The 26,851-nt window shown below is 41.2% G+C and overlaps 1 protein-coding gene across 7 annotated transcripts in view; it reads left to right on the plus strand.

Moving 5' to 3' along the window:
* myo18ab (myosin XVIIIA b) overlaps positions 1–26,851 on the plus strand; it is a 144,760-nt gene that overhangs the window by 26,451 nt on the left and 91,458 nt on the right. For 3 of the 7 annotated variants that reach the window (XM_061681854.1, XM_061681858.1, XM_061681856.1), the window contains exon 3: positions 26,404–26,469. The exons of 2 other annotated variants lie outside the window; for them this stretch is intronic. In XM_061681854.1, coding sequence (XP_061537838.1) covers positions 26,404–26,469 — 66 coding nt within the window. Of the gene's footprint in view, positions 1–1,702; positions 2,078–24,823; positions 24,887–26,403; positions 26,470–26,851 lie in introns of those variants that run through there. 2 more of the 7 variants (XM_061681855.1, XM_061681860.1) reach the window with 2 other exon arrangements.

Genomic DNA, 26,851 nt, shown 5'->3' on the forward strand with positions numbered 1-26,851 from the left:
ACCATAGAGGAAAATATTACATCCCAAATACTAGAAAGAGTTAATATTTCCCCTTTCAATGGTAATCTTATATTAGACGTACCTAATGAAACCACATGGAAAAAAATTCATGTAATTAAAACACTTAAGGTCAGTGTTTTTGGTAAGATAATTTTTTGGAGCGTACTCGCTTGACATTTAACATCATATTTTGTTTTGGAAAAACTTTTTGAGGTATTTTTGTTTTGCATGTTACGGTTCAGGTTCTGTCTTCATTTCAAACTAATTACATCCTGTTTCACATTCCAACATACTGTACATTCCTGTTTCAAACCTGTTTAACATGTTTTGGAGGGATACGACTGACTGTAAAAGTACACTTCATGATCTGAAAGTGAGAATTTTCTGTTTTGCATAAAAAGGTAGCGATGGTGGCGAATTGGTGTCGGCTGAAATCTTCTTGATTGATCACAATGCAGATTGTTATTGCAGGCTCACGCTGCTTTTATTGCCCTGCCCTTGGTAACAAACAGTTGGAAATTATTATTATTATTTTTTTTTTTTGCATGCTTCCATGTGTGGTATAAGAAATGTTATGCACAAGGATGTCCCATGTGACATAACATAAACCAAATACTTGTACCCTGTATATTGTCACGTCATTTCAAAGCTGCCCCGCCCCTTTAAACTACCGTACTGTGTTCTCCATATATCTCTCTCTCTATCGCCTACTTTGACTGAGAACAACACCCAACCCTTCTGTCAGCTCATTCTCTGCATGTCGTAAGATATTGTACTGTACGTTTGCAGTCGAGCTTCAACAATGTTGCTTCAATCAATGAAGATCATGGCAGCCGCTGGGAAATAATAGAGGCTTTGTGTGGTTTGAGGGATTACCGCTGCATGCTTGTCTTCTCCTGATTCTTTAGCTCCATCTTGTGGTTTGGCTGCAGCAGACTCGATGGTTTAGTTCTCTGCACTTGGAATGTGTTTTTATGCAGCTGATCCTCTTTCGAGGTTTTTTGGCGCACTGAGGATATCTCAAAGCAGACAATGAGTAAATACTGAACGTAAACCTGAAAGCTACAAATGGCTACTCATGTATTCTATATGTAGCCTGCTACATTTCTATATTATATTCCGCCCGGTTTGGATTCACATTCAGAAATGTATATGTGCACAGAGCAAAGGACACACTTTTATTTGAATTACATGCAAAGCAAAATATGAAATTGTATTAGATAGAAATTCCAGAGGTATTAAAAGCCCAGTGATACAAACCCTCCAGATTTTGGTGGGAGGATCATAGAAAATGAGTACAACTACTGACATTACAGTAGTATGGACAGAAACAATTGATCTCTGTGCTCTCGTAATTTGTGAAATATTGCATTCATTGATACATCAGTGTGATGCATGGGCTACCGTGCCGCCCTAAGGGGAGTCTACTAGAAAAAGAAAAGAAAAAGTATCAAGAAAGTGAGCATTTTGAATTGCCGCATTCTTTGAAATACTGTATGTTTCATCACTATACAAAATCCAATTTGACTATTTTTACTTCTTAATATAATTATGTCCTCTGTAATCTCCTGCGTGTCTTGTTAAAAGTAGCAAAACAAGCAATGAAAAGGTGTTTTATAACGTCGTGCCAGAACTACACGCCTCCATCCCATTAAAAAGCAATGAAGCACAACACGACAAAGACGTTTCAAACGTCTATGATTATGTACAGAACGTTTTGAGCAGATTACAACAACTAACATACAGTATATTTCCAGAACCGAGTCTGATCTTTAGAAAGTAACTGCTGTATTGTATGCACAAAGTACATAACACATAATTGTTTATGAGTTTAGTAGAAAGCTTGCTCTTAAATTAGGGTAGGGAATAAAGTTCTCTTTTTCTGCAAAAGGGCCCTTCCTCTGCATTCAAGTTTCAAACAGGAAGACAGTGTTACAGCACACTAACATTCAGTGGTGCAAAACACGACAGCCTCATGAAAGTCTGATGTGTTGGGTACCTGGAGCGCTCATGAAACGGAGGAAGGTGCTTGGACTTTGGAATTCGCAACCATATGATGCTAGGACAACATGGAAAGGTATGACACCAGCACTTACCTCTTATTTAAGAAAAAAAAAAAAAAATAATAATAAAATCAAATCAGGAAGTACACTTTAGATGGTCCAGAAATAAAAAGCTGTTCGTGCATTACACATATTGTTTCTGATGTAGTGTTGCACCGAGTAGCGATACCAGCACCGAACCGAGGTATTTTGGCGTTAAAAATAGCCTGGCACCAGCTGTTTCCACACTCCACTTCCTCATTGGAAAAACAAGACGCAAGAAGCATCATTTGGAACGATTCGCGACTACTTGCTCTTAGCGGTGTGCTAACCAGTTTGCTCCGAGCATTAGCGTGCGTAAGCACTAGGGATATATCGATATCTGTAGCTCATGGTTGAGTTTTATCACGGTATTAATCTCACAATACGATCATTATTGTGATATCGTGGGAAAACTTGTGGTAATGCACGAAGCTTCACGGTACAGGTGGAGGAAAGCAGGAGAACTGAAAAATCTCTCTTTTTCTTGCTCTTCGTGACTATTGCTGCGTCCTTTACAGTCGGTTTTTAAAATATTTTATGCAGGTATCGTATCAAAGTCAGAATTTTGGTATTGTGACACCACTATTCTGATGCACAGAATATTATTGTACATTCAAGTCTTAAGTAAGCCATAGCCAGTTGATATTTGCTAGCATATACCGACTTGCAGCAGCAATCTGTCACTGCCAGTGGTGGCCAAACAACACAGCTCTATTATTAAGTCAAAAGTACATGACACTACATTACAATTTACACAACAACCGTGTACATTCCTTGAAAACTGGTTGTATATCCAGATATTTTTCATGAAATGTTTCCACTGGATAGTTGTTTTGTTGTTTTTATCTCGTCCATTCATATTTTTTCTGTATGAAATATGATTTACTGTATACATAAAGGGAGAAAAGTTAAGCGAAAATTGCCATTCATTTATTATAATTTTAATACGAATAATATATTGGGGTATGCGTAGCTATCAGGATATCAAATTCTTATATCGGGATATAAACTTATGTCCATATCTCACAGCACTACTTGGGCCATTGTTAAAATCATGTTTGAATTAACTAACGATCCATCCATTTTCTGAGCCGCTTAGCCTCACAAAGGGTGGCGGGAGTGCTGGAACCTATCCTAGCTATCATCGGGCAGGAGGCGGGGTACACCCTGAACTGGTTGCCAGCCAATCGCAGGGGACATATAAACAAACAACCATTCGCACTCACATTCACACCTATGGGCAATTTAGAGACTTCAATGAACCTAGCATGCATGTTTTTGGGATGCGGGATGAAACCCGAGTGTCCGGAGAAAACCCACACAGAACATGCATACTCCACACAGGCAGGGGAGTTCTGAGGAGCGGGGGATTGAACCCTGCTCCTCTGATTGTCTGAAATGTATTGACCGCTCGCCAAACAAAGCGCAAGTTTTGCCTTGCGTCCAAGCAGTTTTTGTTGCTGCGTGTTCCTAACAGAAACTGCGAAGACGGCTACCGACTAGCTAGCGCCTTCAGGAAACCTGCACGTCGGTTATTCGGTTTGGGGCAAACTCAAGAGACACGGACAAATGCCGAGTTTCTCAAAATGTCGCGGTTTCTCACCATGAGAAAGATGTGAAAGCAGACCAAGGTGTTTGCCGCGCTAACACGGCACTAAAAATAAAACCTGCTCTCAAAACTAAGTAAAATTTAATTTGAAAAATAAAAGTCAAAACTAAATATAAAGTAACTACAGTGGGGCAAAAAAGTATTTAGTCAGCCACCAATTGTGCAAGTTCTCTCACGTATGAGAGACAAAATGAGAAAATCACATTGTCTGATTTTTAAATAATTTATTAGCAAATTATGGTGGAAAATAAGTATTTAGTATATCTCTCTCAATACTTTGCTATATACTCTTTGTTGGCAATGACAGAGGTCAAACGTTTTCTGTAAGTCTTCACAAGGTTTTCACACAATTGCTGGTATTTTGGCCTATTCCTCCATGCAAATCTCCTTGAGAGCAGTGATGTTTTGGGGCTGTCGCTTGGCAACACAGGCTTTCAACTCCTTCCAAAGATTTGCGATGGGGTTGAGATCTGGGGACTGGCTGGCTAAGGTTTCATTCAAAACCTCACGATACATGGCCCCATTCTCTCTTTCCTTTACACGAATCAGTCGTCCTGGTCCCTTTGCATAAAAACAGCCCCAAATCATGATGTTTCCACCTCCATGTTTCACACTAGGTATGGTGTTCTTTGGATGCAACTCAAAATTATTTCTCCTCCAAACACAACAAGTTGATTTTTTTTTTTACCCAAAAGTTCTATTTTGGTTTCATCTGACCATATGACATTCTCCCAATCCTCCTCTGGGTCATCCAAATGCTCTCGAGCAAACTTCAGATGGGCCTGGACATGTACTGGCTTAAGCAGGGGGACACGTCTAGCACTGCAGGATTTGAGTCCCTGGCAGCGTAGTGTGTTACTGATGGTAGCCTTTGTTACTGAGGTCCCAGCTCTCTGCAGGTCATTCAACCCGTGTGGTTCTGGGATTTTTGCTCACCGTTCTTGTGATCATTTTGACCTCACAGGGTGAGATCTTGCACGGAGCCCCAGATCGAGGGAGATGATCAGTGGTCTTGTATGTCTTCCATTTTCTATTAATTACTCCCACAGTTGATTTCTCCACACCAAGCTGCTTACCTATTGCAGATTCAGTCTTCCCAGCCTCCAATTTTGTTTCTGGTGTCCTTTGACAGCTCTTGGCCATAGTGGAGTTTGGAGTGTGACTGTTTGAGGTTGTGGACAGGTGTCTTTTATACTGGTGAGTTCAAACAGGTGATATGAATATAGGTAACGTAAGGTATTTAAAAATCAGACAATGTGATTTTCTGGATTTTTTTCTTGTCATTTTGTCTCTCATAGGTGAAGTGTACCCATGATGAAAATTACAGGCCTCTCTCATCTTTTTAAGTGAGAGAACTCGCACAATTGGTGGCTGACTAAATACTTAGTTGCCCCACTGTGTAATGGAAAATCCCAAACGATTGTTCCAAACTGGATTAAACTTTACCTACATGAAGGCAATTAACCCATTAATTTCCTAATTCTAATGAGAGTTTTGCCTTCGTTGACTCATACCCAAGCACTCACCGAAACACACGTACATGCTCAGAAGCAGCTGAGTTGACACCAGCTGTAGCCGCATGTGTGGTGTGTCATACTGCCAAGTGGACTGTGTCGGTGTTGGGTTGTTTATAGCAGACCTGCTCTGACTGAAGAGAGAAGGTTCCTATTTTTATCCCTACACAGCACCCTCATATCACAACAGCTGTCCTCACATCTCTTATCTGTCGAGGGTCACGAATAGCTGGTCTATCAGCCCACCCTCTCCAGTCCCACAGTCTTGTTGCTTGCTACCAGCTCTTAGATTTTGAATAGTTTTGAATCTGACCTCCAAAGAGACTGGACTTGTGGAATAATTTCATTCGCAGGTATTGTGTTGGGAATTGTGTATACAAATGTGGGTCTACAGGAAAAATGGTGCCTCAGTGAACTCTGGTAACACTATTTTTAGAATGGAGTTACTTTGTCGTCAGCTTGTATGGCTTTTTATTTTGAAAGAAGCATTTAACACTATCAGCCGTTTCTCTCTTCCCGTTTGTATGTTAATATGTATGTATATATGTATATATATAATATGTATATATATATATATATATATATATGTATGTTGTATGTTAAAGTGCAAGACTATCTATTTCAAGTTCGTTTCACTGCTACCTTTCTGTTGATACTGTACGTGATAATGTGCTGGTAGGTGCCGTGGATTGGCTTGGGAAATTTGGTAACTGTTGGTTTCTTGTGATTTAAAAAAGAAAAATAATAATAATAATTTACAGCCAACTTGATGATGATTTTATTATACAATGTGATCCATTTGAATGATTTTCTTTCAATTTACGATGAAATATAGTTTAATATTAATATTTGCTTTAGTTTTTAGAAATGGCAGGATAGATTAATCACACCTTTTTGGGGGTTAGAGCACAGTTAGGTGACATGTAAAATGTTGCGGACAGATTGGTTTAACATGCTTTTTTTGTCAGCAATGTTGGTATGGGAATGTAATTATAAAGTGATCCAATTCATTTATATCATGACGCGTATATTATATTCATTAATTCAAAGTCATTTTTTAAAATGTACTCGTGAATCTTTCAAATGTGGAATTTCAGAAAAATACATGTCTCTTTATATACTCTTCTTTACACCTGGGATCTCTTTTGCTATTTCATTATTTGATTTATGTGTGTGCTTGTCAGGATCAGACATTTTAGGCAGATATTTCAGGTTATCCACCAATAGGCATTAAGCATGTCAACATTCAGTCAACAAGAAGCAGCTGCTTGTACCTTAGGGTCTGATGCATCAGCCTGTTTTTCCATTTGTAGCAATTACACCTCTGTTGCAGAATTTCTTCAGGGGGCATTCTAGTCTCTTTATTTTAATTTGTTTAAGTCTTGCATTTGAATTAAAAAGTAAAATGGACATTAGATTTGAGTTACAAAGTCATTGGTTGTGAACTGTTATCCGCTATAGTCGATTGCCCTTGAAATTGAAACTTTTTTTTTTTTTTTTTTTTTGAGGCCATATGCACCCATATTACTATTCAGTACAAAATTGTTTTGTAGGTTCTATCATGGCTGAAAATCCCCAGTACAGTACAAAGTTATTGTCAATAAATATTTCAAAAAAAGCTTGAAAATGTTTGAAAGTTTCACATTTTATCCAAACTTACCACGCCGGTGTGCTTTGTTATGGTGACATTGATGATCATCGTAGGCGAGTCGCTTTCATGAGCCGTGAGGAATTCATGTGCTCCCTAGTTCCAAATACGTTGCCAAAGGCTAATGGCTTGACAAAAAAAAAACCAAAAACTGTTACTGTGCTAAAAATAGCATAGTCCAGAGTCCACAGCCTTGTGTTTGTATCCCTCAGACTTAACCCTGCCGCCATGATGCTCCCTCTCTCTGCGCTCCTAGTCTATGTACAATAGACAATAGTTATATCCATCATGACATGGCCGCCATGTCAATGCCCCGCATTCAACATGGCCACCCCGTAGGCATGAGAGGCACATCTGTTGGAATTTGATCTATTTTTTTTTTTTTTTATATATCTGTGACATGGAAATACATCAGTCCCATTCTCTTCCTACATTGTGCCACAGAGCCCGTAAACAACAGCAGCCAATTCTGGAACTAACAGCCTTGGTCAACGGCAGTTTAAGTGACATATGGAAACTATTTTTGGACACATTGTTCAGGCCCGACGGTCCGTCTTATCCGGTATCCGTTATGTCGGGTTCTGTTTTATGTTGAGGTTCATTTTATCAAGGTTCCACGAGCAAACATACCAACCTGACACAGTCAGATTTTCTGATAAGTAAACGTGACGAGTGATTTAATCATTTACGTGGCTATTACAACACCTTTTAATGACTGGGATACTGAGGAAAAAATGAAGAGACACGTGCGAAGAGTTCACACGTAAGATTTAAATAAACTCTCAGGCGAGAAGGATGAAATCAACGCGAAGAAAACAACAAGGCGATCAAAATGCCGAGACACTTCATGGCACAAAAACTAACAAATACGAACTGAACGGCGGCACGGTGGGCGACTGGTTAGAGCGTCAGCCTCACAGTTCTGAGGACCCGGGTTCAATCCCCGGCCCCGACTGTGTAGAGTTTGCATGTTCTCCCCGTGCCTGCGTGGGTTTTCTCCGGGCACTCCGGTTTCCTCCCACATCCCAAAAACATGGATAAATTGGAGATTCTAAATTGCCCGTAGGTGTGACTGTGAGTGCGAATGGTTGTCTGTTTGTATGTGCCCTGCGATTGGCTGGCAACCAGTTCAGGGTGTACCCCGCCTCCTGCCCGATGACAGCTGAGATAGGCTCCAGCACGCCCGCGACCCTAGTGAGGAGAAAGCGGCTGAGAAAATGGATAGATGGATGGACGAACTGAACGCTTCTCCGTTGATGTTTTGAATGATACCCTGCTACAGTTTTATGCCGCTGTCCAGTCAACGATAACCAACAGAGAGCACAGCGTTGCCGTTCTGAGAGCTTGCATCAACCGTCACATATAATTAGACCGATTATACAGTATGTGTAATAATAAAAACAGGTTTTATCGTCATTACCTGTGGTTGTTATTTATCCTTGTCAAACTAGAAAATCTATTTGCTGGAGTACTACTGAATAGTGTTTACATTACCTTAGAAAGTTAGCAGATTGGAATGAGTTCAGAGTAAAGCCCTCAGGTGTCGCAAGGGAAAATAAATCGTTTGAGTAAAACTTTCCATTTTGACTACAAAATTTTGCAATTATGAGTTGGTAGTTTATTTTTATTTGGAAGTGACCATGATATACTGTAAGTGGGTTCATGCCCTTTTAGGTGTACAGTAACAATTATCAGGGTTTAATGGACTTCGCATAGTCAACCGTCCTTTGCTGCGCGTCGGTTCGCGCTTCCACGTCGTCCATTGATCCCTGATAATTGGACACCTTGTCGGGCATTAACCCTGACGTACATGCATCCAGTCTTCCAATCAGTCCAATGATCGTTGACATAACTCATATTGGGTAGATGTAAATTCTCTGACGACTGGCTCACAAATTTTAAATACAACCCCAATTCCAATGAAGTTGGGACGTTGTGTTAAACATAAATAAAAACAGAATACAATGATTTGCAAATCATGTTCAATCTATATTTAAGTGAGTAAACTACGAAGACAAGATATTTAATGTTCAAACTGAGCAACTTGATTGTTTTTAGCAAATAATCATTAGCTTAGAATTTTATGGCTGTAACGTTCCAAAAAAGCTGGGACAGGTGGCAAAAAAGACTGAGGAAGTTGAGGAATGCTCATCAAACACGTGTTTGGAACATCCCACAGGTGAACAGGCTAATTGTGAACAGGTGGGTGCCATGATTGGGTAGAAAAGAAGCTTCCCTGAATTGCTCAGTCATTCACAAGCAAAGATGGGGCGAGGTTCACCTCTTTGTGAACAAGTGTGTGAGAAAATAGTCGAACAGTTTAAGGACAATGTTCCTCAACGTACAATTGCAAGGAGTTTAGTGATTTCATCATCTACGGTCCATAATATCATCAAAAGGTTCAGAGAATCTGGAGAAATCACTGCATGTAAGCGGCAAGGCCCAAAACCAACATTGAATGCCCGTGACCTTCGAACCCTCAGGTGGCACTGCATCAAAAACCGACATCAATGTAAAAAAGATATCACCACATGGGCTCAGGAACACTTCAGAAAACCAATGTCAGTAAATACAGTTCGGCGCTACATCCGTAAGTGCAACTTGAAACTCTGCTATGCAAAGCAAAAGCCATTTATCAACAACACCCAGAAACGCTGCCGGCTTCACTGGGCCCGAGCTCATCTACGATGGACTGATGCAAAGTGCAAAAGTGTTCTGCGGTCCGACGAGTCCACATTTCAAATTGTTTTGGGAAATTGTGGGTGTCCTGTCCTGCGGACCAAAGAGGAAAAGAACCATCCGGACTGTTATGGACGCAAAGTACAAAAGCCCATCTGTGATGGTATGGGGCTGTGTTAGTGCCAATGGCATGGGTAACTTACACATCTGTGAAGGCACCATTAATTCTGAAAGGTACATACAGGTTTTGGAGAAACATGTGCTGCCATCCAAGCAACGTCTTTTTCATGGACGCCCCCGCTTATTTCAGCAAGACAATGCCAAACCACATTCTGCACGTGTTACAACAACGTGACTTTGTAGTAAAAGAGTGCGGGTACTTGACTGGCCTGCCTGCAGTCCAGACCTGTCTCCCATTGAAAATGTGTGGCACATTATGAAGCATAAAATATGACAATGGAGACCCAGGACTGTTGAACAGGTGCAGCTGTACATCAAGAAAGAATGGGAAATAATTCTACCGACAAAGCTTCAACAATGAGTGTCCTCAGTTCCCAAACGTTTCTTGAATGTTGTTAAAAGAAAAGGTGATGTAACACAGTGGTAAACATGACCCTGTCTCGGCTTTTTTGGAACGTTGTTGCAGCCATAAAATTTTAAGTTAATGATTATTTGCTAAAAACAATAAAGTTTATCAATTTGAACATTAAATATCTTGTCTTTGTAGTGTATTCAATTAAATATAGGTTGAACATGATTTGCAAATCATTGTGTTCTGTTTTTATTTATGTTTAACACAACGTCATTGGAATTGGGGTTTTATAAAGGTTGGTTGGCTGGCTAACGATTCCAAATGGATAAAGAAAGCTAAATGTAGACTTTGTGTGAAATCATTTGACATCTTCAACATGTGGGAAATGATTTGGCTACATAATGGCATTTAAAGAATCAGAATTTTATTTCAGAGAAGTCTGGAAATTAGGGTCTGGAAAAAGCATGGAATTTTGAAATCTAACGTGTAGGAACGCTGTTTCGAGAAAAACAAAAAAAACTACTGTCGTTAACCTTGTCGAGGAACCCTTGACGAATTGATGTTTCTTAACTAAATAAATTCTACTTCTACTACTACTTACTGATTCGGTCTTCCTTGGTCCATATCCAAGTTTTGTGAAGAGCCGAATTTTATATACATAATCATGTTAAACTATCAGACATTCGGACAGTGTCAAAAACTGCAGTCTCACTGGAATTTCCAGCCATCCATTTTCTGTACCGCTTATCCTCACTGGGGTCCCAGGCATGCTGGAGCCTATCCCAGCTGTCTTCGGGTGAGACGCGGTTTACACCCTTAACTGGTCGCCAGCCAATCGCCGGGCACATAGAAACAAACAACCATTCGCACTCACAGTCACACCTACGGGCAATTTTGAGTCTTCAATCAACCTACCACGCAGAACTGAGCCAGATGTGCTCACCAGTCGTCCTCCGTGCCGATCACTAGAATTTTGCTATGAATAAATTAAGATTTGTCTGATATGTGATGCACATGCTCACAAAATGTATTTCTCTCAGGAATGGACAGAAAATAAAGAATAGGAGTCAAAAGAGGCCATATCATGCCTATCTAGAAAAAGTATGTTATAAACGCAACCCTTGCTTGATTATGGATGACTACGTTTTACATGTGTTGTACAGATGTGGAATTTGTACCCAGAATCATAAATGTTGATTACAATGATGATTTTCCCAAACTGGCAGACAGCCCTACGTTACTTCTGTCTAATCCAAAAATATTGTAAATCGGTTAGTCGGTTAGTTTGTGTGCTAATCAGTAACCTCTAATGAAACCCACTGTCCCAGAGCCAATAATGGGATGCTTATTTTCTTACAAGCTTAGTTGTGAAAGAGGTGCATCAGATAAAAATAAATCCTCTGTTTATTTTCAATAGATGTACTGTACTGTACTTTCAAAGCAGTGAGAGTTCGTCAAACTTCCTTCCCTCGTTTTAACGGACTAATGGGGGGAGGGGGGCGTGGGTCATCCGTTACAGCCGATTGTCGATTATATTGAAGCACTTTTTTTCATGGCCTAAATACAACCATACAGTACAAAATGATTGTTTTAAACTTTTTCATGGCATAAAACACACAATACAATATAAAATTACTGTTAAAAGTTTATCCACGCTTACCTCCTCCAACCAGGATTGGCGCCACATGTCTGATATCCGTTAAATCAGGGTCCGTTAAAACGAGGTTCCACTCTACATGTATCATGACATAAAGGGGAATTTCATGTCAGCGCTATTAACTGGTATTTTTGCATGTGACTAATAATACATCATAAATGAGGAAAGATGGGCCTTTAACGTTAAAGGGGGATATTGATGCCTGTGCATTCAGATAAATAGGGCTGAACCCGATTGACTAGGATCTTGGTTTGCTCATTTGTCCTCCTCTGGCCTCAATTGTTTCAATGGATAAACGTTGCATTATTTCTTTGCATGGCTATAATAATAGTGTCAAAAGCCAACCACCCTGCGGTCTTGGCAATCATCTGGTTTTCGCACTCATCACACACAACTGATGAATGAAAGAACATTTTCACAGCTGTGATTTGGCCTGCCACGATAATTACTATCTCGACTTATCGTTCAATAAATAAAATGGACACGATAGATTTTCCGGACTCGATAAATTGTCATTGTTGTGGTGAGCTGGCGTGTGGATCACACAGTGAGCTGACAGAGTTGGACGGCTACGTCATTAGCCGCGAGTAGTCGGCGGACCCGTACATTGTTGCCGGTGTTGGCTACATCCAATACTCCACAACCTTGCTCCATGTACGACGCCTAGATTCAGACAACACAGACACTTTTAAGGGAAAGTTAACTTTTTGTCATGTTCTAGAGCTAACGAGCTATGTTGTCAGCTAACGACTAGCCTGCGAGCTAACGAGTTAAGTGGCTAAACAGCTCGCTCCACCTCGGTGATGTCGTTTAAAACATCAGAGTTGTTGTGTGTGTTAATCCCCCATTAACACACACGGGGAGGTTAGCTGTTTATTAAGCATAACCTCAGTGGCACAACGTATTCAGCCAATAGTGGACTACAGCGAACGTCAACATATATTTGATTGACAGGTGTAGGGCTCGTCTTCAATGGACCAACCACACAGTAGTCGAGTTTACATGGAAACTTTTGTGTCATTTGGATTGAAGAGCTCTGGTCAACTGTTTATACTGTATGCAAGGGGATCTATGGAGTTCATGGAGTCTTCTTTGCCGTCTATTCAGCATAGTACTTGGGATTGTTTTTATACGTTTTTTTTTTTTTTTTTTTTTTTTGTCTTGGTCGGCTGTTAGGTCAAGCAGAATGGAGGATCTGTATCTCTGTTAATGCCGGAACAGTTTTACTGGGTCACAGTGGAGTTTTTAAGCTTCCGCTGTGGTTTCTTTGTATTATAATTGAAGATATGCCCCACCCAGACCCGCAGCACCGACCCCGGAATTCTTGGAACAGTTCATCACGTGTCCTAAGAACATTATTGTTAAATAGATGATGTAGGTGGTCAATTCCATGTTGTTTCCATATATTAAAATGAAGAGGTATATTATGAATTTCGAAATCTGGATTGTGCCAGTGGCACGGTGGACGACCGGTGAGAGTGTCTGCCTCACAGTTCTGAGGACCGGGGTTCAATCCCCGGCCCCGGCTGTGTGGAGTTTGCATGTTCTCTCCGTGCCTGCGTGGGTTTTCTCCGGGCACTCCGGTTTCCTCCCACATCCCAAAAACATGCATTCATTGCAGACTCTAAATTGCCCGTAGGTGTGAATGTGAGTGCGAATGGTTGTTTGTTTGTACGTGCCCTGCGATTGGCTGGCAACCAGTTCAGGGTGTACCCCACCTCGTGCCCGATGATAGCTGGGATAGGCTCCAGCATGTCCGCGACCCGAGTGAGGAGAAGCAGATCAGAGAATGGATGGATGGATGGATGGATTGTGCCAGATTGGGGAGAGCATACTGGGAGCTAATTGAAATCCTGAAGATTCTAAACTTTGCCACCAAGCCGTTAAGGTGGATGCGATTATTGGGTTCTTGAAGCATTTATGGCGTTTAAGACTTGTGGAAATAAATGGGAATTTTGGGAGTTTGATGTTGTTGCAGTCTATTTGTTCCAATTCGAGCCAAGAATCATACTCCTCATTGTGGTGCAACCATTTGATGATGGTGTTGTATTTCGTTAGCTAAATAATAGTGTTTCAAGTTGGGAGCATTTCGGCCTCCCTCCTGTCTACTTTTCTGAAGAGTGGATAGACTGATTCTATTTTCTTATTTTTTGAACAAAAATTTATTACAGCAGAATCTAAGGTTTGAAACTATTTAAATGTGGTCTTAAATGGAATCATTGAAAATAATTGAGTTGAGGTAAGGTCTTCATTTTTATTGTAGCTATTCTTCCCAGTAATGATATAGGCAAGTTATTCCAGCGTCTTAAATCAGCTGAGATTTTTTCCAGAAGTGGTGTGTAATTTAGACTGGTTAGCTCTGTGACTTTTGACAAAATATTAATACCTACATACATAATGTTTCCTGTAGGAATAAGGTAATCTGGGATTTGATCTGCAGGAGTCCATGAGTTTGCTGTTCTTGGGAGTATTGTTGATTTTGTCCAGTTGATAGAGTAACCTGATATTTGTGAAAATGTTTTAATGAGATTGAAGACTGCCTGAAGAGAATACTTCAGTTCCTGTAAGTAAAGAAGATCATCATCAGCATATAGATTGATTTTGTGTTCTGTCACTCGTGCACAGATACCTTTTAATATTAGCATTCTGACGTGTAGCGGCAGCAAGAGGTTCGATGAATATTGCAAATAGCATTGGTGAAAGTGGACATCCTTGTCTGGTTCCTCTTTGTAATGTAAAACTTTGTGAAGTGATCCTAGTTGTGCTGACTTGCTTTCGGCGAATTGTATAATGTTGCTATCCAATGTATAAATGAATCTCCAAAACCAAATTTGCAAAGTACTGCAAACAGGAAAGCCCAGTTAACTTTATCGACCGCTTTCTCTGCGTCAAGTGACATGATGATTGCGTTTAGGAAAAAAAAGGCTTGATTAAAAACAACTTCTAAGTAGCTAAAAACAATATCTCCGTCACATACATGCGCCGTCCGGAGCGGCCATATTTACGCCCTGCGTAAATGATGACATCACCGCGCATTTACGTTGAGACGAAACACACGCAGACAGAGCTTTTCCCGGCTGTAGTCCAAATGACGGCATGCATGGTGAAAATTTGCTTCCGAACGGTTTGGCGAAAGGAATATTCCACCCCTGTCAAACCGAATGACGTTCCATTTGGATTCGGCTTGCGTATTCCGATTTAGGTGTTTATATGGCGCAGTTTCATTCGGTTTGGGCTTCTAAACCGATTAGAATTGGAATAGAAGGCTCCATGGAAACCAGGCTGGTCTTGCAGCTATTTATTCTTTATTTCAGACTCAGGGGGACCCATATCACAGAGTAAAGAAAAACAATTTAATAGAGAAACAAGAAATGAAATTAAAATAACAACAACGATAATAACAACACCAGTACTGATGTAAAACCAAAAAAGATAAAATAAATAAAAAATAATAAGGGTGGTCCTTTTTCTTCTTCTTTTGATTTCAGAGACATTAAAAAATCAACAATATTATTGTTTATCATGATAGTTTTTGGGACAATATAACATCTTTAAAAAAATTTTTATCGTGACAGGCTTTGCTGTGATTATGAACACTTGGATACATACTTGCAGCGTGCATTAGTTGAATAAAAATGTAATTAATTTTGGAGAAAATATTAAGCTGGAAGCGAGGCCTGCGTTACTTCTGGTTTAGCGAAATTTTAAATTACAGCGTTATAAATCAAGCTATTTTAGCTCGTAAAAGGGGCACCACGTCACTTTTTATGTGGATAAAATTTAGGGGACGTGACGAGAAACCTTTTTATCACTCGTGATCTGAAGGTTGCTACACTTTCTGAAATGTTGATAAGAGTTCTAGACGGCCAGAGGGTTGTTTCCTCGAACCCAAACACACACAACAATGCGGGTAGTGAATTATATGGAAAATTTAATGATTTAACATGGGAAATCTACAGGGAAGCAATACAGAAAAACACAAAACAAACAGATGAACATTGGCAAAGGAAACTGACTTGTGATGTGAGATTGGTCGGGAGCATGGGGTGTCAATGCGTATCGCTGGAATTCCTGTTCTTGCTAGTTTAAAACCCAAATATGCACTAATCTGTACTTTTAGTTGACCGCAAGTTTGAATTACGTGTGTTGACCAATTCAGGCAGGCGGGTCGACCTTCCGGGGGTTGGCAAGAGTGCTCACGAGTGATGGTTTGCAGGAAAAGGAAGCAAAGAGAAAAAGACGCATTTCAAGTGCAGGTGGGCCGGCGCGCCGGCGGTGGCAATGCTTGCCACGCGGTCAGATTTGTGGTTTAAACCCAGTGAAATTAAATATTCATGATTGGATTTAAGATAACGAGACCATTGTTCCGCTTTGCATTGTCACACGCCCATCCTCTTTAATCCCTGTAATGAATGTTTCAAATGTTATGTAATTGTTGAGAACACTGTAATATTTGCAATGTGGCATTCGTGTTGTGGGGTGAAACATTTCATCTGGTTCAGTTGACAACAGATTCGACATCAGCCATTGAAGTTTGCGGAAATACAGTCACTAGTGGTGTTCATGTAAAGTTCTTAAAATATTAGATCCCAGTCAAGTACAGTGAAGACTGGTTAGTGAACCCACTTTTGCAGTAGCGTTCTGCCGCCTGTGTGTCTCGCTTGTACCCCGTCCATTGTCCCGGTCTGGCTGGTAGGTGGAAGTGAATTCATTGAGCGGTCTGGTGCAAAACCAGGTGTCTTTTGTCTCCGCTTTGATGCTACTGGTGCTGGTAATTCACTTAGCGTCGGAGTGCAAAACTAAATGTCTGTGTCTCACTTTTGATGCTCTTGGCTTGTAAGTCACTTAGCGTCTGTATGCGAAGTTGAATCTCGCCACTACGTGGTCGTCTACCTCGGCGGTAACCCGAGACTGGGGTGCTGGGTGTCATCTTTTAATGGCGTGTCCGTTACATACATATGTAGGTAGGTACGAAGGTACTTCATTCAACCCATGAGGGAAATTAAACTTGCACAGCAGCAATATTCACAATGTACACTAATATAGAAGTAGCAACGTGACATGTCGCCACCATCAATTTAATACAAAAAACAAAACAAAAAAAAACACGTTTTTCGGACAATTTCCCCAATAGCAAATGTAACTAAAGAGTCAAGGAAATATAATCAAGCTATACTGTTTTACTCGAATTTGAAGACGTGTTTGTATTTTATTTTAAACCTCATTTTCTGCAGCCGATACCACACAAAAATGTTCCCCATTTTTTCCAGAACAAAAAACTCAATTTCTCCGGAATCCATCTTCTGATTTTCAAAAACCTTAGTGCATTATACTCAGGTAGAAGTGACCATTCCAACCACATAATAGAAGCAACCAGCAAAGTGAAAAAACAAATACAAGAGCGGCGTTTCAACTGTAATGTAAGCAGCAAGAAAAAAACAAGTGTAGGAAGTATAGATTGTACATGTCTAATATGTACAAGCATTTTTGCACTGTTGTGTGTGCGTGTGTATTTTCCTCACACCCAGTGGTTGTTTCCTGCAGCAAAGCTTAGCTGCTACAGAGTGTCTGAGAGTGTAAGCTATTGGAAAAGTAAGTTTTTGCTGGAGGTAGACTGAAAAATATTTGGGTTTGCCATAAAAAGGCAACCCAAATGGTTATACTGGATATGGCCAAAGTTGACTGTTATATCATCTATCAGCTTCGCAGAGGCTTGTTTATTTACCCATATACAGTTTGCTGTTTTTTGTTTTGGTTGTACCGCTAAGGAGTATAAATGCAGTCTTCACAGACAAAACCCAAATCTAAAACTGACAGTAGGAATTAAGTGCTTTCTATTGTATGAATAATGAATGTAGTAATAAGACGTGGGCAACAACACACACCAGTCGGTCACTTCCAGTACTTGAAAAATGGGCGAGTTCAAACAAAAGGTGGAATCTTCTGGGTTGTGTAGCAGATCTCGATGTAAATATCTGGACTTAAAAGCTGAAATTTTTATCTTTTATCTTATTCACTTTTTGATGATAACCGTTGAAAATGAGCAAATTATGTCTAATTTCATTTTTTTGTGTGTGTTTTGTTTTGGCAAGGCGGCACGGTGGCCGACCGGTTAGAGCGTCAGCCTCACCGTTCTGAGGAGCGGGGTTCAATCCCCGGCCCCGCCTGTGTGGCGTTTGCATGTTCTCCCCGTGCCTGCGTGGGTTTTCTCCGGGCACTCCGGTTTCCTCCCACATCCCAGAAACATGCACGTTAATTGAACACTCTGAATTGCCCGTAGGTGTGAATGTGAGTGCGAATGGTGGTTTGTTTGTATGTGCCCTGCGATTGGCTGGCAACCAGTTCAGGGTGTACCACCGCCTCCTGCCCGATGATAGCTGGGATAGGCTCCAGCACGCCCGCGACCCGAGTGAGGAGAAGCGGCTCAGAAAATGGATGGATGGATGGATGGATGTTTTGGCAGTGGGCAAATAAATGTATTGAAAATATGTTTATGCTCAAACGTGACATAATTTACAGCTAGTGAGCCATTCATTGCAGGCACAAAAGAGCCAAAAGAAATTCTTACAGATGAAAAGTTATTCTGTTCCTGTTAACTATCTTGTGACTGTATGACGTATGTGCAACTGTACGCAGCACAATGTGCAGGCATCCTTATTTTGTTTTGCGACCATGACGTCCATCCACAAAGATGGAATTTGCCTACACTGTGCCCCCACAAGCTTAGCTTCGCCATAGGGCCGCGGCTCAAAGGGGAGTGTTTTATCTACGATGTCTAGGCGGCGTTCTCCTTTTTACGCCACGTTGTCACTAACTTTAGGTTATAAACGTAACAAGCTCATTTTTAAAATGTAAGGAGTAGAAAGTACATATAGTTCTGTTTAAACAGTAAGGAGTAAAAGTAAATGTTGCCAGAAAAATAAATACTCAAGTAAAGTACAGATACCTGAAAAAGCTACTTAGTACTTTGTTACCTCGCACCAAAACACATACTGTTCAACGGCCCTTTTCCAGACTGATGGTCCTCATCAGGGTAAGCTGGAGCCTATGAGGTCAGCTAACATTTGGGCTAGAGGCGGGGCATGCTGCGGACTGGTAGCCAGCCAGTCAAATAATTAGAGCTATTGCCAAAAGCATATCACTAGCCAAGACACCTACTTGCCAAAGAGTGAGCAGCACTGTCCATATTTGTTTACAGAGCAGACATGTGGCTAGAGTACAGGCAGTTACACGTCCTGTCGCTTACTCAATACATGACATCTATTGAGTAGATATTTCATGTGGGAATACGGTACGCCTGTGTACCTTACCGAAAACACATGTATATGAATATGTGTACCATTACACCCCAGTGTTCGAGCATTGTCACAGCAAAAAATCATCCAATCATCGTACACTGGAAGTCAAATCTAGTCAAGTTTATTTGTATAGCCCTCAATCACAAAATAGTCTCAAAAGGGCTTCACAGGCCCACAGTTGGCAATGATTAACAACAGCCCCTAAACTAAACCCCCCAATCGGACGAGGAAAAACTAAAAATCCCATTTGGGGGAAAAAAGAAACTTTGAGAAGGGACCCCAGATGGGTGTGTGTTGGGGAGGCTGCAATGGATGCAGAGTGGGCAACATTTATCACATACAATGTTCATGACGATGGCATAAGAGTCCATATAAAGAGATAAGGCGCCACAGGGTAGACTCCTTCGGTGGTTCTGCCTCAGGATCTGGCCCGGTCAGTCACAACAGAATCCTCAATGGCCACGTCTCCACCTCAGCTCTTGTCCCAGCTGGTCCGTGCAGAACCCAAACAGCAACAGCCTCTGATTCGGTAAATGTAATCGAGCCCTCTCTCTGATCAGAAGATAGGACAAGCAACCTAGCTATGTTCCTCTTTGTAATCTCTGATTGCCTCATCCTTGTATCATTGGAGCCGACGTGTATCACTAAGTTCAAGTAGCTAGTGTTGTTAGCCCCATGCTTGTGTGTAGGGCTAATGCGGGTCAGCTTCAATGTTGGGTGCTCTGGCCCCAGGAATGCTCATTACAGTGGCTGGCTTTTTAAGCTTGATGTTACGATTGATGGAGTCACCTCTGACTAGCCAGTTGATAGAGAAGGAACGGGACTAGCTAAAGGAGGGAATCTCTTATGCGTATGAACAGGCTCACTACGGTTAGCTAGCCGCTTGATGCTAATACTTAGAGGGCTAGTACGTTGGCTACAACCTACACTATCAGGTGTGCCTGCCACATCTACAGTGACCAAATTATTCAGCTCTTCTTGGCGGACACGTCCCTCTAGCAGGGAAAGCCTCTCAAGGACAAGGGCCCAAGTGGTGCACGGGTCCATACTGATGTTTATTTGGTAGCCTCGTCAGTGTCCGGCAGGAGCTAGTAGCCTCGAAAACGCAGCTACTCTGCTTTCAAAAATTCAAAATAGTCTCAAGAAGGTAAAAGTAAAACATACAAATGTAAGTAGATGAGGGAAAAGTGATGAGTTCGTCTCTCTCCTACGCACACAGTGTAACGTGACTGGAGCAGCGTCTGGAGCGGCCACTTTTAGGTATGATGTTTTGATTGGAAGTGAACCGTCACTCTTTGTTCTCACCTTACACGTCAAGTGACACAGAAAAAGTATTGAAATTGGCCCTGCCAAGGGCGCTATCCACTTTGGGAATGATTGGGTGTTCTCTAACTTTGCATCAATGGTCTTACATTCTATCGACTATATATTGCAGAGATACTAATTTGTTTTCATTTTCACATTCTTCCTGACCCCACAGCCTATGACAGCAGATAAACCAACATGGCATTCTCATCTCGCTTTTCCTTCTGGGAGAAAAAGGGAAGTCTCACTTGGAAATTTCACGAAGCACCCTAACCTAGCATGGTGTTTTGTATTAACACACTTGTCAGTTGTGGCCTTTGTGTGTCAGACAGTCAGATATGTTGAAATGTACACACATTTAATTCATTTAAGTTAAATGCGTTTTGGTGATGCACCTACAATTAAGGGTGGTTACAGTTGTCTTACTTCACTTGAGAAAGAGAATTGAGACAAGCACAGTTTGTGTGATGCATGTTTTGTGGTATTGCAACTTTACACTGGTTAGTGGACAGTGCTTTATGCCAAGTAGTAAGGTTTTTATATGCTCTCATTTGTATTAAATTATTTAGGTCAAAGAGGAGAACAAGCCAGGCAGCATAAATGTGAGTGTTATTTTTGTCTTCTTTTTTTTTGTAGTGAGATAACATTAGTCACAACATAACAATCCAGGTGTGGCTTAGGTGTGTCAGTAGGTTTGAAATTATAATAGCAATAATTTAGCATTCAATTTTCCCTATCAAAATAAAATTAGGCTTGACATTCTATGATTTTTGTGTGTAGAGTTATGCATTATGAATTCAATATCATACTTGCATCATACTTGAGCTTGCTTCTTACATCTCCCCTTTTTCCTCTCCGAGTAGTCAGATAGTGATGGGCTGTCCAACCGGGCCCAATCTGTGCCTGCTCTCGACCCTGGAAGGGGATTATACCCGGCATTGAGCCCCCCAGTTGTTGCTTCTTCAGAGGTGGTTGGTCGAGTCAGGAGTCCCTCGCCACCCAAAGTCAGAACACCTGTTAAAGTGCCAGAACACTTCAAAAGCTCATCACCGTCATCAAAGATGGCAGAGCGATTGAGGAGTCCTGAAGCAAGACACTATTCTGTGCGGTCAGACCTAGTTATGAATGGTAATCAAGAATACAATGGTGTTGTGAACAAAACCACAGTCAATGGCACTGCTAAAGGAACTATCAAAGCACCATGCAACAGCTTGCCAGACTCTACAGATGATCAAGGTCTAACTCGCAAGAAAGTAGTGAAGGTGGTACGTCGTGTTGTCAGGAAAGTCCTGCCCTCAGGGGTAGAGGAGACAACTGCACCAACACATGAATCAGAAATCTCAGAGGTAGCCAAAAATGGTACCGTACCAGCTCCAGCATCTGTGTCCAGGGGGCCTGTGATGTCTGCATTCTCTTTTAAACATGACGCGGTCAAAACAGAAGACAAAGATGACCTTTCTCAAGGATTGACCCACCTAATAGTGAGAGGAAGGACAAGGGAACCTCGATCAAGAATACGTAAGGATGACCATCTGGAAACAAAAGAATTAGATACGAAAAATCAAAAGGAGGAAAAACAGATTGAGACCAAAGAAGAGGTGAAAGAGGATAGAATGTCTCCAAAGTCACAAGAGGGCAAGCTATGTTCTCCAGTACAGTCTCCAGTAGTCCCTGTGTCTGGAACAGGCATGCCGTCAAATAAAACTGTTCCATCTCCACGTTTTACCAAGCCCTCCCATTGCAGATCTTTGCCACAGGTTGTTGGCTTTATCCCACCACCCAAGTCTACGCCTTTGTCTCCGCCTCCAGGCTTTATACCTGTTACTAGACCAACAGCTTCTACAAAATCCATCCGTACCGATGCACCAGTCCCAAAAACTACCTCGCTATATCCTCCATGTCATTCTATCTCAATCAATGAGTCCTCTGAAGTGAGCCCTCCTGATCGAAGTGTCAGCTCTGGTCCACTGCCTCCACCAGAAATCAGTCCCGTTCAGCACCCAACTGTCAGAAAACAAGAGGTATTGTTTTATTAAGACTACCTTACAATTGGGTCTTTTAAGTAAATATTATACTGTATGAGCCTTATATTAGCCACACACACTTATTTGAAATAGTAAATGGACTGCACTTATATAGCGCCTTATGTACACACAATCACAGTGCTCAAAGCGTTTTACAAAGCCTCACATTCACATTCACACACTAATGGGCGACTGGTGCAATGCAAGGCAGGCCCTTTGGAACCAAATTAGGGTTCAGTGCCTTGCCCAAGGACAATTTGACAGGCGGACAGTCGTAGCTGGGATTTGAACCAGAGACCCTTCGGTCACGGGACAACCCGCTCTACCTACTGAGCCACAGCCTCTCAGTCGGTTTGAAATTACAAACCAGTAGTAATAATAACTTAGCATTCAATTTTTCCCTATCAAAATAAAATAAATTAGGTTTGACATTCTATGATTTTTGTGTAGTGTTATGCATTATAAATCCAATAAAGGGAGCCCCTGGACCACCAGTGGTACTAGTAAAACACTTTGAGAATCACTGCAGTAGAGCATGCTTTCCTTTACCTGATGAACTAAGTGAGAAACAACAAACACAGACAAGCAGTAAGCTGTTTATTTTACAAAAATAGGAACTTTTTTCCACACCTGAGCCACTCGTACGACAAATACAAACAGAATCCACATATAAGGTACATAATTGTTTAAAGCGCTGGGCAAAAGAGTTGCAGCTTATAGATTGAACTTTTTGCGATACCATTTGGGTAACTTTGGCATGAGGCTTTTTACAGTGAGGCCATGAAGTGCAGACTTTTATATTTCCATTGAGAAATTATAGCCATTTGACAATACCTCATTTTAACAATAATTTTAATGCCATTTGGACATTGACAACTGTAAAACAAGCAGATTTCTTTCAAATTTGGATGACAAATCTTTGCAGTCAATGTCCTGGGCTCCTGGGTTCATGATCATCGATCGCCTCCTCCCTAAAATACCAATAAATGTGTATTTCAAGGCATAGCTTCATAGTTACTAAAAAGACCAAAAGACATTAGATCGATCGATTGACGTATTTATTTATTTAAAACTCAAAGGTATATTAAGGTAGCAGTCAGAGCCTTGCTGTTTTATAATATTGGGGAACTCAAATTGAAATTGCCAGTAAATATTGAAATCAATAAATGCCACAACAACCTTACAAGTTTGTCAATACCTTTCAGTAGCTGAAATGCATCTCCAAGTTCCACCATGATAATGACCAACATTAGAGTTCAGTAGCGCTGTAGACCTGTAGTAATTAGTGTTGAGGTGAAGGTTGAGGTTCACCCTGAGGTGAATGTACTAGTATCTCTGGAGCCAAATATATTCTGTAACACATGCTCCTCGCTCTCTTGGCGAGGGCCAGCGGCCACACTCAGAGCGGCCCTCGATTAAGTTTTGAAAGTGATAAAAAAAAAATGCTTCCTCGACCATAGCTGATCAGTTTTAAGTTGGAATAACACCATTCACGACGAGATGGCATACATTGCTGAGTACTGATTCGACCAGGTCTTCTCCATCAAGAAGAATAGGTAGCAGGTTATATGTTCAAAAATATATATTCATATATGTTGCAGTGACACGGCGCAAGCTTTTACATAGTATGCGGTATTACTATATATTGTGTGCCCCTCGCTCGAGTAGCGTTATAACACGCCGCGCACAAAGTCTTGGTGTCTGTCGGCTCGCCATAGAGGCAAAAGTACAGACGACAGTACTGAAAAGTACTGCGTGGGTCTTTTTTTCCTACTCCCGAGTGCATAGTCACCATAATAGAGTCGTAGGTATATACAAGGAAATGCTCACCTCTCGGCTGCGAGATTTACTTCTTTTGCTGGCGGTGGTGGTCCCGAAGGCCGGAGGAAAAATTGTTGGCACCGCAGCTGGTTTCAGCCTCTACCTCTGTACCCAGTGCTTTCTGGTAAGTGTTTCTCAAAACACGCCGGTTCCAAGTGATCAGCACAGTTTGGAATGCTTGCTCGGCACCCATAGCTGACCACGTTTCGTCCCCTGTCGATTGACTTTGCCTTTCTACTGGTCACGTATTCCTTTTTCACTTGGAAAGCCAAAAAAAAAAAAAAAAACTCTTGGCACTGCCTGAACCATTTGTACAACCAAATGCTACACAATAAACCGTCGTGACATCGCTAGATCATACGACAACAAATATACAAAGACGGGAACAATAGCATGGAACGATAGCACATAATGTGTTTGTCTGTAGTTGTGACTGAGATGAAGATCAGATCACATTTTCTGACTAAGGGTTGTCACACTTCTTAATTTCAGTCGTATATAGTTGGTCATGTTTTGGGAGGCACTTACATCGGTATAAAATTGACGTGCTGTCTTTGTCTCATTTGCACTGGGCTGTCTGCTGAGCTACAATTAGTTTTCGATTGTTTGCACCAGTGCCCTTGGAGTAAATGTGTTGCTGTTTGACCTGTAGGAGACCCCAATCAGTCACACTGAGGAAGCTCAAAAACGGCTAATGAGGATCTTCAGCGCCCATGTAAATGTCTACTGTTCCGTTTGCATGGTGTGACGTGTCTTGCATTCTGTTTGTCTTGCTTGCACTGATCTTTTTTTATGGTGTACAGGTATATCTTGTACACACCGTACTGCTCTTCTTATGTTCTTACAAAAAGTAAACCAAATCAGCATGTTGAATTCTACTGGTTGTCATAGCTAAGATATTTCTATTAACTTGCCTTGCTACTTAACCTTCGGTTGCCATGCCTTACATCCTTAGTAGTGTATTTTTAAAAAGATACACAGAAATGGAACGTTTCAGCAGCGTGTTTGTCACCCTCCTGTCTGTGGTTGCGGTGTAAAGTAAGCCCCCTTGACTTTATCATTCCAGTCTCGACTGAAGTAATTCCGTCTGTCCTGTCTCTGGGCAACATCTGCCATTTCAGTTAATGAAAAAGTCTCACCTTGTCTTCTCAACGTCCAAACCCTAAAGAAAGAATTCAAACTGTTAAGAAGTGCTTTATGCAACCCATTCATCCATTTGCCATCCCTCTTATCCTCACTAGGGTCGCGGGCGTGCGAGAGCCTATCCCAACTATCTTCGGGCGAGAGACAGGGTATAAACTGAGCTGGTCGCCAGCAAATTGCAGGGCACATATAAACAAATAACCATTGGCACTCACGTTCACACCTTTGGGCCATTTAGAGCCTTCAATTAACCTAACCCTGCATGTTTTGGGGATGTGGGAGGAAACCGAAAGCGCCGGAAAAAACCCACACAGGCGAGGCCGAATTTCTACTTGAATGGGTCGTCAGAGGCGGCACGGTGACCGACTGGTTAGAGCGTCTGCCTCACAGTTCTGAGGACCGGGGTTCAATCCCCGGCCCCGCCTGTGTGGAGTTTGCAGGTTCTCCCCGTGCCTGCGTGGGTTTTCCCCTGTCTGCAATAATTCCTGTATTAGGCTCATTTCACATTTGGAGTATACCGTTTTAATTTGCTCCGTCAAGTTATATATATTTAATTTTGCTCTGTCAAGTTATATAGTGTTTATCCCAGACTTTTTTTTTTTTTGGGTGGGTGGGGCTGGGATTTCAGTGTTCAATTTATGAAACACAAATTACATATTGTTTTCTCTTTTTATTCAGGTAATGATGCAACATTTAGAGACAGTAATTTTCTGTACGTAAGAAAGTATCTCCCAGTCAACTACTGAGCTGATGGGAGACACTTGCATGAAATGCATATCTCTAAAAAACTAAACAAAACCAAAAACTGGATGAATTAATCCTCTCATTATGCATGTACAATATTTCTCTTTCAGATGTGAGTGTAGTGTGTCTCGACTGTATTTAAATACACAAACATAGTAAAAATGGGATATTCAACTTCAAGTAGATATTCCAGAAGGTAGGTCATAAATTGCTCTGTCCAATTTTATCAGGGAATGGCATTTTACAGATTTAGGAACTAGTGTACTTGATCTATTATACATGTTAATTTTTTTTCTATATTCTTTGCTCATTTGTGAAATTTGACCTCTTCTTGCTGGCCAAAAGGGATCAGTGGAAGAGGACCCTGTAGCCCTCCTTCAGGCATCTCGTGCTGCTTCTCAGCAGTCCCAGGTCTGACCTGTACGACGCCTGTGTGTAGATCTCCACACTTGTCCCATAATCACCATTCACTGTCCAGTGCTGTGTTGTATTTACCCATTTTGCCTGCTGAATGTAGTTTGCCCTAGTCACCTTTTTGTTATCGATAATCATGTCTATCTTAAAGGGGACATTATGGGAAATGGACTTGTATACAAATAGTGCCTCTGGCGTGCCTTCTAACGCATCAAATGAAATTAGGCAACCAAGGAAATCTGTTGTTAGCTGCCAAAAGATTGCGATGTGACAATGCAGCTAATCTACATCATAAATGGGAAGAATGTCGGACCTTTTATTAAGGCACCAGGGAGCTGTTTTAAACGTTGAAAAAAAAGAATGATGCCTCCTTTAAGAT

This window comes from Phycodurus eques, chromosome 7 (assembly GCF_024500275.1).
Source record: "Phycodurus eques isolate BA_2022a chromosome 7, UOR_Pequ_1.1, whole genome shotgun sequence".
NCBI lineage: Eukaryota > Metazoa > Chordata > Actinopteri > Syngnathiformes > Syngnathidae > Phycodurus > Phycodurus eques.